This window comes from Nerophis ophidion, linkage group LG17 (genome assembly GCF_033978795.1).
Source record: "Nerophis ophidion isolate RoL-2023_Sa linkage group LG17, RoL_Noph_v1.0, whole genome shotgun sequence".
NCBI lineage: Eukaryota > Metazoa > Chordata > Actinopteri > Syngnathiformes > Syngnathidae > Nerophis > Nerophis ophidion.
The window spans coordinates 44874020-44886501 of NC_084627.1; the positions used below are offsets into that span (position 1 = coordinate 44874020).

At 42.9% G+C, this 12482-nt stretch overlaps 1 protein-coding gene across 8 annotated transcripts in view; it reads right to left on the bottom strand.

The window, feature by feature from the left end:
* Positions 1-12482, bottom strand: part of grin1a (glutamate receptor, ionotropic, N-methyl D-aspartate 1a) — a 127941-nt gene that overhangs the window by 29790 nt on the left and 85669 nt on the right. For all 8 annotated transcript variants that reach the window (XM_061877034.1, XM_061877033.1, XM_061877032.1 and 5 more), the window contains 4 exons: positions 9979-10136; positions 9259-9420; positions 8889-8998; positions 8456-8601 (listed from right to left, as the gene is read on the bottom strand). In XM_061877034.1, coding sequence (XP_061733018.1) covers positions 8456-8601; positions 8889-8998; positions 9259-9420; positions 9979-10136 — 576 coding nt within the window. The remainder of the gene's footprint in view (positions 1-8455; positions 8602-8888; positions 8999-9258; positions 9421-9978; positions 10137-12482) is intronic.

Here is a 12482-nt window from a genome sequence, read left to right on the forward strand (position 1 = left end):
AAAAATGGCAACAGCAGAGGATGAATGTCACATAACAAGAAGATAGAGAAAAAAGAAGAAGCTTATCGGACTACAAAGTAAAATATTATTTTTTTTCTAAATGTGAAAGACTTCCTTGTGGTCTATAGAACATGTGATGGTAGTTCTTTGCTCAAAATGTTGCATGGATGAGGTTTTACGCATCATCTTCAAGTCGCTTTTTTACGTGCCTCCTTTTCGACAGCGCATTCTCCCCGTCATCTTTTTTGTAGCGGTGTAGCGTGCAAGGATGGGAGTGGAAGAAGTGTCCAAAAGACGGCGCTAATTGTTTTAATGATATTCAGACTTTACTTCAATTAATAACAGAGCAGCATTGCCTCCACCGTGGCTCACGAGTGCAACAACATTGCCTGAAATGTGTCCCGTGGAAAAACCGTCCGACCGGATCTCTCTAATAACTAAAGTTCTTTTGGGTGAATAATGTAAACTAACTACACCGGTTTGTTTTAGCGCTTTCATGACGTGTTCACTGACAGATATAAGTAAGAACTTTACACTACTTTATATTAAAAAATGGCAACAGCAGAGGATGAATGTCACATAACAAGAAGATAGAGAAAAAAGAAGAAGCTTATCGGACTTCAAAGTAAAATATTATTTTTTTCTAAATGTGAAAAACTTCCTTGTGGTCTACATAACATGTGATGGTAGTTCTTTGCTCAAAATGTTGCATGGATGAGGTTTTACGCATCATCTTCAAGTCGCTTTTTTACGTGCCTCCCCTTCGACAGCGCGTTCTCCCCGTCATCTTTGTTGTAGCGGTGTAGCGTGCAAGGATGGGAGTGGAAGAAGTGTCCAAAAGACGGCGCTAATTGTTTTAATGATATTCAGACGCTACTTCAATCAATAACGGAGCAGCATCCGTGGCTCACGAGTGCAACAACAACGCCTGAAATGTGTCCCGTGGAAAAACCGTCCGACCGGACCTCTCTGATAACTAAAGTTCTTTTGGGTGAATAATGTAAACTCACTACACCGGTTTGTTTTAGCGCTCTCATGACGAGTTCACTGACAGATATAAGTAAGAACTTTACACTACTTTATATTAAAAAATGGCAACAGCAGAGGATGAATGTCACATAACAAGAAGATAGAGAAAAAAGAAGAAACTTATCGGACTACAAAGTAAAATATTATTTTTTTTCTAAATGTGAAAGACTTCCTTGTGGTCTATAGAACATGTGATGGTAGTTCTTTGCTCAAAATGTTGCATGGATGAGGTTTTACGCATCATCTTCAAGTCGCTTTCTTACGTGCCTCCCCTTCGATAACGCGTTCTCCCCGTCATCTTTGTTGTAGCGGTGTAGCGTGCAAGGATGGGAGTGGAAAAAGTGTCTAAAAGACGGCACTAATTGTTTCAATGATATTCAGACTTTACTTCAATCAATAACGGAGCAGCATCTCCTCATCCGTGGCTCACGAGTGCAACAACAACGCCTGAAATGTGTCCCGTGGAAAAAACGTCCGACCGGATCTCTCTAATAACTAAAGTTCTTTTGGGTGAATAATGTAAACTCACTACACCGGTTTGTTTTAGCGCTTTCATGACGTGTTCACTGACAGATATAAGTAAGAACTTTACACTACTTTATATTGAAAAATGGCAACAGCATGTCACATAAGAAGATAGAGAAAAAAAGAAGAAGCTTATCGGACTACAAAGTCGGACGCCCGCAAATTTTCAGGATTTATGCAGATCCCTAATACAGATCAGCAGGTACCAGAAGGTAGGAAAAGTTACTTTTGCATAATATTACGAAAAAAACCCGCCAGATAATATGTCTTACCTTATACATACCCCATAATAATACTCCTATGTTGAAGCACAGTGCGTCTGACTGTGGTAGCGTAATGCTCTGACAATCCATCAAGCGGGTTATAAGGCGCACTGTCGAGTTTTGGGAAAACGAAAGGATTTTAAGTGCGCCTTATTGTCCGAACCATACGGTAAAGGCACTACAAGACTGCATCTATCAGAGGTTTTCGATGCAAGTCATCCGATTTTTTTTGCTGACATGGAACCGCTATAAAAATGGGATTGTGACACCCTTTGTTACTCTGTACTCATTAGCAGCATGCGGCACGATGTGCCACATGGGGCGGTATGGCTCGGTTGGTACCAAACCGTGCCGGCAAGTTGAGGGTTCCAGGTTTGATCCCCGCTTCTGCCAACCCAGTCTCTGCCGTTGCGTCCTTGATCAAGACACTTTACCCGCCTGCTCCCAGTGCCACCCACACTGGTTTAAAAATGTGACTTAGATATTGGGGTTCACTATGTAAAGCGCTATTCCTTGAATTACCGCCGGGTATATAGTATGCGCATGCCTAGAATTACTGCCGGGTCAAACTCTTTTCGCAAAATAATATTTTTATTAGCGCATGTTTAGAATTTCCGCTGGGTCAAACTCGTTTGGCCAAATAATTAGCATATACCTAGAATTTCCTCCGGGTCAAACTCGTCACGTCATGAGTGACACTTCACCCGTCATCATTTTCAAAATGGAGGAGGCTGATTTCAATAATTTCAAATCGTATAAAGGGAAGAAGATTAAGAGCTATTCAGTAGGATTTAAGGTCCAAGCTATTGAATATGCTAAAAAGAACAGTAAGCAGCTATGTTTTATTAATATACCGTAGCTGCGTGTGTCAAATATGAGTCATTAAATGACTCCCGCCTCCTGGTGGTAGAGGGCGCTAGTGATCCTACTCGGCTGCAGAAGAAGTGACAACAAGCAGCAAGAGTGAACAGCGATCGTTTATTTTTTCCTCTCGCTTGCGCTTTTAACATGGAGGATTACATATCTAAAATACAACCGTTTTCCAAACTGGACTTTCAATCGAAGCAGGAGGTAATAAAGCAAGATCTCCATCGAGACAGAGAAGTGAATTATATTTATATAGCGCTTTTCTCAAGTGACTCAAAGCGCTTTTACATAGTGACACCCAATATCTAAGTTACATTTAAACCAGTGTGGGTGACACTGGGAGCAGGTGGGTAAAGTGTCTTGCCCAAGGACACAACGGCAGTAACTAGGATGGCGCAAGCGGGAATCGAACCTGCAACCCTCAAGTTGCTGGCACGGCCACTCTACCAACCGAGCTATGCCGGTAAACTGAAGAAAGATAAGGAAGACTTCTATAAACAAGTTATCGATGCTTTTGACCAGAAGGAGCTGTGCATGGACTTCATTTATAAGTAAAGGTAAGACCATAATAACGTTTTTTTTTTATTAAATGTGCTTTTTATGATGTATCCTTACTTCACACTTAAATTTTTACTGCGGGCCTTTGGTAAGTGCCGGAGTGAGAAGATGTTTTAAAATATTTAGCGCCCCGGCGGCAATTCAAGGAAATACGGTAAATACACTTCACGTGAACATATTTGGTGCGGACAGAAGTGCGTCCTTCTTTCTTTACGCAGCAGCAACGGTTCATTTGACATTACGGTTGCGGTCCAAATGAAGCCGGCGACGGAGTCTCGGGTTCCAGTGTTCGCCGCACTGAGCGAGGAGAAGGAAGCCACTTAAAGTGCAACGCTGGACTTCCATCCTGACGGTTCCGTGGCCTACATACCCAAGTTGTCATTCCGAATTTGCGAAAACGGGGCGGCAGCGAGCAATCGCATCAGTGCACGGAAACGGCATGAATAATGTCTGGCGGAGGACAGATTGGATCAGCTCGACTTCACCCGGGCCCTCCGTGCGCCTCGGACGAGGACTCATTACCGCGGTTGATGGTGCCTTGAAGATTGCGCGGATCCGGAGCCGGGCGGCCCCCGGCGACACTTAACGAGCAGCGACGAGGCGTCTTTGTTTAGCCTTGCGGAAGAAAAACCGATGCGACGTTGATCCAAATCACGCTGGTCTGCTCGCAGTTTAGTGTGTGAAGCCCCCCTCCCCTCCCCCCGCTCCTTTCTGCAGTGATGCCCCCCCCCCCCCCCCCCCCCCTCCCGCCGCCCACATCCCACCCAGCATGCCATCCACAGTACATCCGTGTCACTGTCTGCTGGCCATGTTTTTATACTCTACCTTCTGTTACACACCCAGCTCTGCTGAATGAACCCACATGGCCACAAGAAGGAGTCCCGGTTGGGGACCCCCGGACCCCCCGTTTAGAAAGTGCAAGGAGAAAAAGCCTCTCTCGAGAAGACCTTATAGCAGGGGTCACCAACGCGGTCACTGGTCCTTACGGGCCTGTTCTAAAAATAGCTCAAATAGCAGCACTTACCAGTGAGCTGCCTCTATTTTTTTTTATTTTATTCATTTATTAGCAAGCTAGTTTCGCTTTGCTCGACATTTTTAATTCTAAGAGAGACAAATTTCCAATAGAATTTGAAAATCCAAGAAAATATTTGAAAGACTTGGTCTTCACTTGTTTAAATAAATTCATTTATTTTTTTTACTTTGCTTCTTGTAACTTTCAGAAAGACAATTTTAGAGAAAAAATACAAACTTAGAAATGATTGTAGGATTTTTAAACACATTTACCTTTTTACCTTTTAAATTCCTTCCTCTTCTTTCCTGACAATTTAAATCAATGTTCAAGTAAATTCTTTTTTTTTTTTATTGTAAAGAATAATAAATAACTTTGAATTGAATTCTTCATTTTAGCTTCTGTTTTTTCGCCGAAAAATATTTGTGAAATATTTCTTCAAACTTATTATGATTAAAATTCCCCCCCAAATATTCTGGCCAATCTAAAAAAATCTGTAGAATCAAATTTAAATCTTATTTCAAAGTCTTTTGAATTTCTTTTAAAATTTTTGTTCCGGAACATCTAGAACAGTGGTCCCCAACCTTTTTTTTTTCCGCGGACCGGTCAACGCTTAATAATTTGTCCTGCGGCCCGGGGGTTGGGGGGGGGGGGGGTCCTTTTTTTTTCCCTTTTTTTTTTTTTTATTCTTTGTCATGAAAAAGGGATGTTTTTATCATGAAAAAGGGAGTTTTTTGTGGTTGGTGCACTATTTGTAAGTGTATATTATGTTTTTTATGTTGATTTAATAACATTTTTTTTATTTATTTATTTTTTATAAAAAAATTATTCTGCGGCCCGGTGGTTGGTGCACTATTTGTAAGTGTATATTGTGTTTTTTCTGTTGATTTAATAAAAACATTTATTTTATTTTATTTTTTTTATAAAAAAATTATTCTGCGGCTCGGTGGTTGGGGACCACTGATCTAGAAGAAATAATGATTTGTCTTTGTTAGAAATATACCTTGGTCCAATTTGTTATATATTCTAACAAAGTGCAGATTGGATTTTAACCTATTTAAAACATGTCATCAAAAATATATATTTATTGTGAGAAATCATTAAGATGATCAGTGCTTCCACAGAGATAAATATCATTAATTATTAATAATAACATACAGTTAAAGGTAAATTGAATTTATTTAAGTGTGTATCAAACTGGTAGCCCTTTGCATTAATCAGTACCCAAGAATAGCTCTTGGTTTCAAAAAGGTTGGTGACCCCTGCCTTATAGGTTTGGGTTTAAGTTTTGCATTGCTGTTTTGATTTTTCCTTCTGTTTTATCTAAAAATGAAGATTAAGTTTGCAGTTTCTTGGCATGTTTTCGGCATTTTATCCCCTGCAAGATCGGAATAAGTGGACTTTGGAAAAATAATGCATTTAGGGATGGGTACAGATTTCGGTACTTTTATAGGCACCGATGGAATTCCGTTGATATTTCGAGTATAGGGTTGTCCCGATACCAATATGTTGGTACCGATACCGGTATCAAAATGTATTTCGATACTTTTCTAAATAAAGGGAACCACAAAAATGGCATTATTGGCTTTATTTGAACAAAAATACATTAAACATATGTTCCTTATTGCAATCATATAACAATTTTGTCCTTAAATAAAATAGTGAACATACTAGACAATTTGTCTTTTAGTAGTAAGTAAACAAACAAAGGCTCTTAATTAGACATATGCAGTAACATATTGTGTCATTTACACACCTATTATTTTGTCAACTTTATGAAGGACAAACTGTAAAAATGTATTTTTAATCTATTTAAGAAAAAGAAGAAACTTATCGACTAGGGGGTCTTCACGGACTACAGTAGCGGACTCGCGCAAATTTTCAGATCCCAAATACACACCCCAGAAGGTAAGAAAAGTTGGTTTTGCATAATATTGTGGAACAAAATGGCAGATAATATGTCTGCTAATGGCTGCCATTTTGCGGTCCTTATACACACACTATAGTAATACTTGTATCTCTGACTACGGCCGACAATCCATCAAGCCGTGCGGCTTCATAGTCATACTAAAACATTTTAACAGATTTTTGTGCGGCGTGTGTAATGTTCTTTATTTTCAAAGGAACATTTAAAGTTGTGTTGATGTTTACAGCCGTCAAATTGCAGTCGACACGTATCTCCTATGTGTGACTGCCATCTACTGGTCACACTTATCATTACTCCATGTACCAAATTAAATCGATTCGAGGTCGGTAAGCACGATCAGAATGATTCCGTACATTAGGCGCACCGGGTCGATTTTTGAGAAAATGAAAGTATTTTAAGTGCGCCTTATAGTCCGAAAAATACGGTAAATAAACGTAATTTATATTTTTAACATACGCTTTTATTAACAAATAAAAACACGCAGAATAACCGAAAATTGGTGCAGTGGACCGATTCCCACATACCGTATCGATTCAAATCTGAAATGTACTCATCCCTAAAGGGGAACATTATCACCAGACCTATGTAAGCGTCAATATATACCTTGATGGTGCAGAAAAAAGACCATCTATTTTTTTAACCGATTTCCAAACTCTAAATGGGTGAATTTCTGTTTATCGCGCCGGAGGGGATGACGTCAGAATGTGACGTCGCCGAGGTAACACACCCACCATTTTCATTTTCAACACATTACAAACACCGGGTCTCAGCTCTGTTATTTTCCGTTTTTTTTGACTATTTTTTGGAACCTTGGAGACATCATGCCTCGACGGTGTGTTGTCGGAGGGTGTAACAACACTAACAGGGAGGGATTCAGTTGCACCACCGGCCCGAAGATGCAAAAGTGTCTGCCGCCAGACCCCCGTTGAATGTGCCAGAGTGTCTCCACATTTTACCGGCGGTGCGAAGGCAGACATGGCACAGATATGTATCGATAACCTGCAGATGCATTTGCAACAATAGTCAACGAAATCACAAAGGTGAGTTTTGTTGATGTTGACTGCCAGCTAATCGATGCTAACATGCTACGCTAATCGATGCTAACATGCTATTTACCGGCGGTGCTAAAGCAGACATGGCACAGAGATGTATGGATAACCTGTAGATGCATTTGCAACTATATTATGTTTCCTTCCACCCACATTTAATGCGAAACAAACACTTACCAATCGACGGATTTAAGTTGCTCCAGTGTCAAAAGATGCGAAAGTCCTGATCGTTTGGTCCGCACATTTTACCGGCGATGCTAACGCAGCTATTCGGCCATGCTATGGCTATGAATAGCGTCAATAGCTATTCGCTCAATAGCTTCAGTTTCTTCTTCAATACTTTCATACTCCAACCACCTGTTTCAATACATGCGTAATCTGTTGAATCGCTTAAGTCGCTGAAATCCGAGTTTGAATCCAAGCTAATGTCGCTATATCTTGCTGTGGTATTCCCATTGTTTGTTTACATTGGCAGCACTGTGTGACGTCACAGGGAAATGGCCAGTGTCTTCGCAGAGAGCGAAAATAAGGCACTTTAAAGCTTTATTTAGGGATATTCCGAGACCGGTAAAATTTTTAAAAAAACTTCCAAAAATACAACAAGCCACTGGGAACTGATTTTTTATTGTTTTTAACCCTTTTGAAATTGTGATAATGTTCCCCTTTAAGTGCACAACAAACACGTTTTTTAAGTTTTCGAAATTAGTCGCCATATTTATCCTGAGAACTAGCATACTCTGCAGTGGACATTTTTTTTATGGTTATCAGGAGGATCTACAATATCGCGTGCATGGCGGCACAGCATGAATCAGCTAGATGTATTGATACAACAGTCAAAGGTCTGTGATAGAACCAGGTCATTGATTATGTTTGTGTTGCCCCACAGCAGGAAATCAATGATATCATTAAAACACAGAAACTAACAGTGCTTACGTTTACTTTCTGTTTTTATGTTTGCATCACCAGACTTTATCAAAATAGGATGCGCCATTGCAGAACTTTAGAAAATATTGGTTCAGGATGTTAAGTCAGTCTTGGTCTACGGGTTACAAGGACTATTAGCCAATCATTTGGCAGGGGATGACTTAAAAATGTTTTGTCCTTTGGATATTCTGCTGCAGATTTATGGGATACCACAGATTCTCCCATTCTGCACACGGTTTTAGAAGTTTTTGCAGATCGGTCCCGTTCGCCCTGGTTGTGGGGAGGCAGAGGAAGAGGCTCTTACCTGCAGGTTCTTCCTCCAAACATTAACGGCCGCAAAGGCGAGCTGCATCTGCTTCCTGCGGGCGTCTTTATGTCGCTTATAGGCTATTTCGATGAAGATGAGGAAGATCCCGGCTGCTATGCCTCCAGCCACCAGCATGAAGACCCCTGTCGATATAGAGCCAGAGAAGAGAGAGCAAAGAAAGTCTGAGCTGCTGGTCTCGGAACCGCACATCGCACTCGCACTGAGCCTGAACTACGCTCAGTGGGCCGCACACCGCCTCCGTACGACACACGACTAACGAGCGACCACAGAGTCACAGCACGAGATACTGTACAGTACATAGCGCCCACACTAAAACAAAGGTATTGGACAAAAAAGGGCTACAGTACCTTATCACTGCAGTTTTTGTCCAATCACTTTTAACGCTTTGTCTACGTCTTAAGGACCATACCTGCCATGTTTTCAAAGGTGAGTGTGGCTGGGGCATTGCTCCGTGAGTCACACTCCTGGTATCTCACCCAGGTTTTATCTAGGTCTTCCATGAAGCCGTTCTCATGAGAACTGCAAGAGGTCAAGGGTGGTGGGGAGAGAGTTGACAAAGTTAATGCTCGGGATGTCGGGACTCCTGGAGTCGCTACTACCAATGGGACAGACGACAAGACGAAGACAGACAGTGAGGCAGGGGGGGAGCTAAAGACTGAGATGTGACACAAAGGCGATGGCTGAAAACAATGGTCAACGGCGACCATGGAAATCATAGGTAAGGAACAAACTAAATCAAAAACGTTAAGACAGGTAATGCACCTTCGGCTGGGACAGACCTGAGAATGGCCAGGGACACATTCTGTTTCCAGGGGCTGTCCTTGCGCATGCCTATGCCAAAGCCCGAGCGGAAAAACAGCTCTCCCGTGGTCACCAGGTCGCACTTCTGCGAGGCTTCAAACTCCAGCACCGCAGAGTCCCAGATGAAAGCATGCAGCTTGCTGTGGGGGGGAGGGGGAAGGAGGGTAGGAGGAGGTAGGTAGGGGGAAGGAGGAAGGTAGGGAGGAGTGGAAGGAGGGGGTTACGGTGCAACAGTACAATGATCTACATACACATTTATTGTCGGACACCCGCTCCCTTTCTCTCTCTCTCTTTCTCACACACCACATCTTTTTCGTCATTCAGCGTTTACCAGGTACCGACATGCCAGATGGGTGAGGGCGACTCCCCCATTGGACTCTCATAGATCTTCGCCCCGGGTGCAACCTGTAAAAGGGTGCTCCTTCACTCATCGTTAGCTGTACCTCACACTCTTACCAGCGTGCTCGTCCCGCCCCCTTTCCCCGGTCTGAACGTGACAATGGGCCTGGATCAGGCGGAGGTGCTACAGTAAAGTCTTGCAGCTTCCACCTGATCCACTGGTCCATAGGTCCTCCCCGCCCCCCTGCTCCCCCAGTCCCAACTCCACCTGACCTGACCGGGGAGGCACTGACTTTGTGCTTGACAGGCTGAGCGGCCGGCCGACTCGATGCGGTCGGCGCGGCCTGGCCGAGACTCACTTGTCACGCACTGCCTGGATGGCCTCGGCGGCACTCTCATAGTTGTGCTTCTCCATGTGGCGGTACATGGTACTAAGCTCCACCTGCCGCCGGAAGTAGATGTCCACGGAGCTCTGCTTCACCGTGGCGTAGATGAACTTGTCCGATGGGTTTCTCAGCTGTGCAAAGACATTGCAAACACCATGAGACTGAGAGGAAAATGTACAGACTAAGGTTTCCAGAATTGACGGATTCGAGGATTTCCTCTCTTAACACCAACTGCTGAACTCCGATGGTGCATGCTCCGTATAATGGGTACCAATAAACCACCCCAAGATCTCCACTTGACTTTTACGTGTCTGTCTTGGTTCGCGGTCATTGATTTTAAAGACCTACTGAAACCCACTACTACCGACCACGCAGTCTGATAGTTTATATACCAATGATGAAGTCTTAACATTGCAACACATTTAGTTTACAAAAGGGTTAAAAACAATAAAAATCAGTTCACAGTAGCTTGTTGTATTTTTTGAAGTTTTTTTCAAAATTTTACCGGTCTCGGAATATCCCTAAATAAAGCTTTGAAGTGCCTTATTTTCGGCTCTCTGCGAAGACACTGGCCATCTCCCTGTGACGTCACACAGTGCTGCCAATGTAAACAAACAATGGAAATACCACATAGCGACATTAGCTCGGATTCAAACTCGGATTTCAGCGATTCAACAGATTACGCATGTATTGAAACAGATGGTTGGAGTTTGAAAATATTGAAGAAGAAACTGAAGTTATTGAGGGAATAGCTATTGACGCTATTCATAGCCATAGCATGGCTGAATAGCTGCGTTAGCATCGCCGGTAAAATGTGCGGACCAAACGATCAGGACTTTCGCATCTTGTGACACTGGAGCAACTTAAATCCTTTGATTGGGAAGTGTTTTTTCGCATTAAAAGTGGGTGGAAGGAAACGTAATATAGTTGCAAATGCATCTACAGGTTATCCATACATCTCTGTGCCATGTCTGCTTTAGCACCGCCGGTAAATAGCATGTTAGCACCGATTAGCGTAGCATGTTAGCATCGATTAGCTGTTAGTCAAATCAACAAAACTCACCTTTGTGATTTTGTTGACTTTATCGTTGCAAATGCATCTGCAGGTTATCCATACATCTCTGTGCCATGTCTGTCATCGCCGGTCAAATGTGAAGACACTACAGTACATTCAATGGGGGTCTGGCGGCAGATTTCTTGCCACTTTCGCATCTTCGGGCCAGTGGTGCAACTTGAATCCCTCCCTGTTAGTGTTGTTACACCCTCCGACAACACACCGTCGAGGCATGATGTCTCCAAGGTTCCAAAAAATAGTCGAAAAAACGGAAAATAACAGAGCTGAGACCCGCTGTTTGTAATGTGTTGAAAATGAAAATGGCGGCTGTGTTACCTCGGCGACGTCACATTCTGACGTCATCGCCTCCAGCGCGATAGACAGAAAGGCGTTTAATTCGCCAAAATTCACCCATTTAGAGTTCTGAAACCGGTTAAAAAAATATATGGTCTTTTTTCTGCACCATCAAGGTATATATTGACGCTTACATAGGTCTGGTGATAATGTTCCCCTTTAATTGCAATCTTAAATTTCGCGCCGAAATATCCCGCTGAAATGTCTCGGTATGATGACGCGTGCGCGTGACGTCACGGATTGTAGAGGACATTTTGTTCCAGCATCGTTTCCAGCTACTAAGTCGTCTGTTTTCATCACAAAATTCCACAGTATTCTGGACATCTGCGTTGCTGAATCTTTATCAATTTAGTCAATGAACAATGGAGACATCAAAGAAGAAAGATGTAGGTGGGAAGCGGCGTATTGCGGCCGGCTTTAGCAACACAAACACAGCTGGTGTTTCATTGTTTTCATTCCCATAAGATGACAGTCAAGCTTTACTATGGAACAGTGATGTCAAGCGAACACGGTTGGATTGGACCACACACACAAAGTACAGTGTATTATGTGTATTAGTAAAAAAAAAACATTTTACCATTTTGTATTCTGAAGGCGATCTATGTCATGTGCTACTCCAGCATCAATATCCGCAGCGTCCTCCTGACTGTCACCATCAGCGTCAGATCCAAATCGGTATGGCTCTACCCCTTGTTGCGGTTGGGCCTGGCCGAGTGGTCCTGCCACCCCCACGTCTGCCACAGCGCCTCTCACAGTATCTTCCCTATCTGAATCGCTCCCACTGCCCTCTTGTCCTTTCTTTTTTTTTTCTAGTCCTTCACTCTCACTTTCCTCATCCACGAATCTTTCATCCTCGCTCAAATTAATGGGGAAATCGTCGCTTTCTCGGTCCGAATCGCTCTCGCTGCTGGTGGCCATGATTGTAAACAATGTTCAGATGTGAGGCGCTACACAACCCGTGACGTCACGCGCACATCGTCTGCTACTTCCGGTACAGGCAAGGCTTTTTTATCAGCACCAAAAGTTGCGGACTTTATCTTCGATGTTCTCTACTAAATCCTTTCAGCAA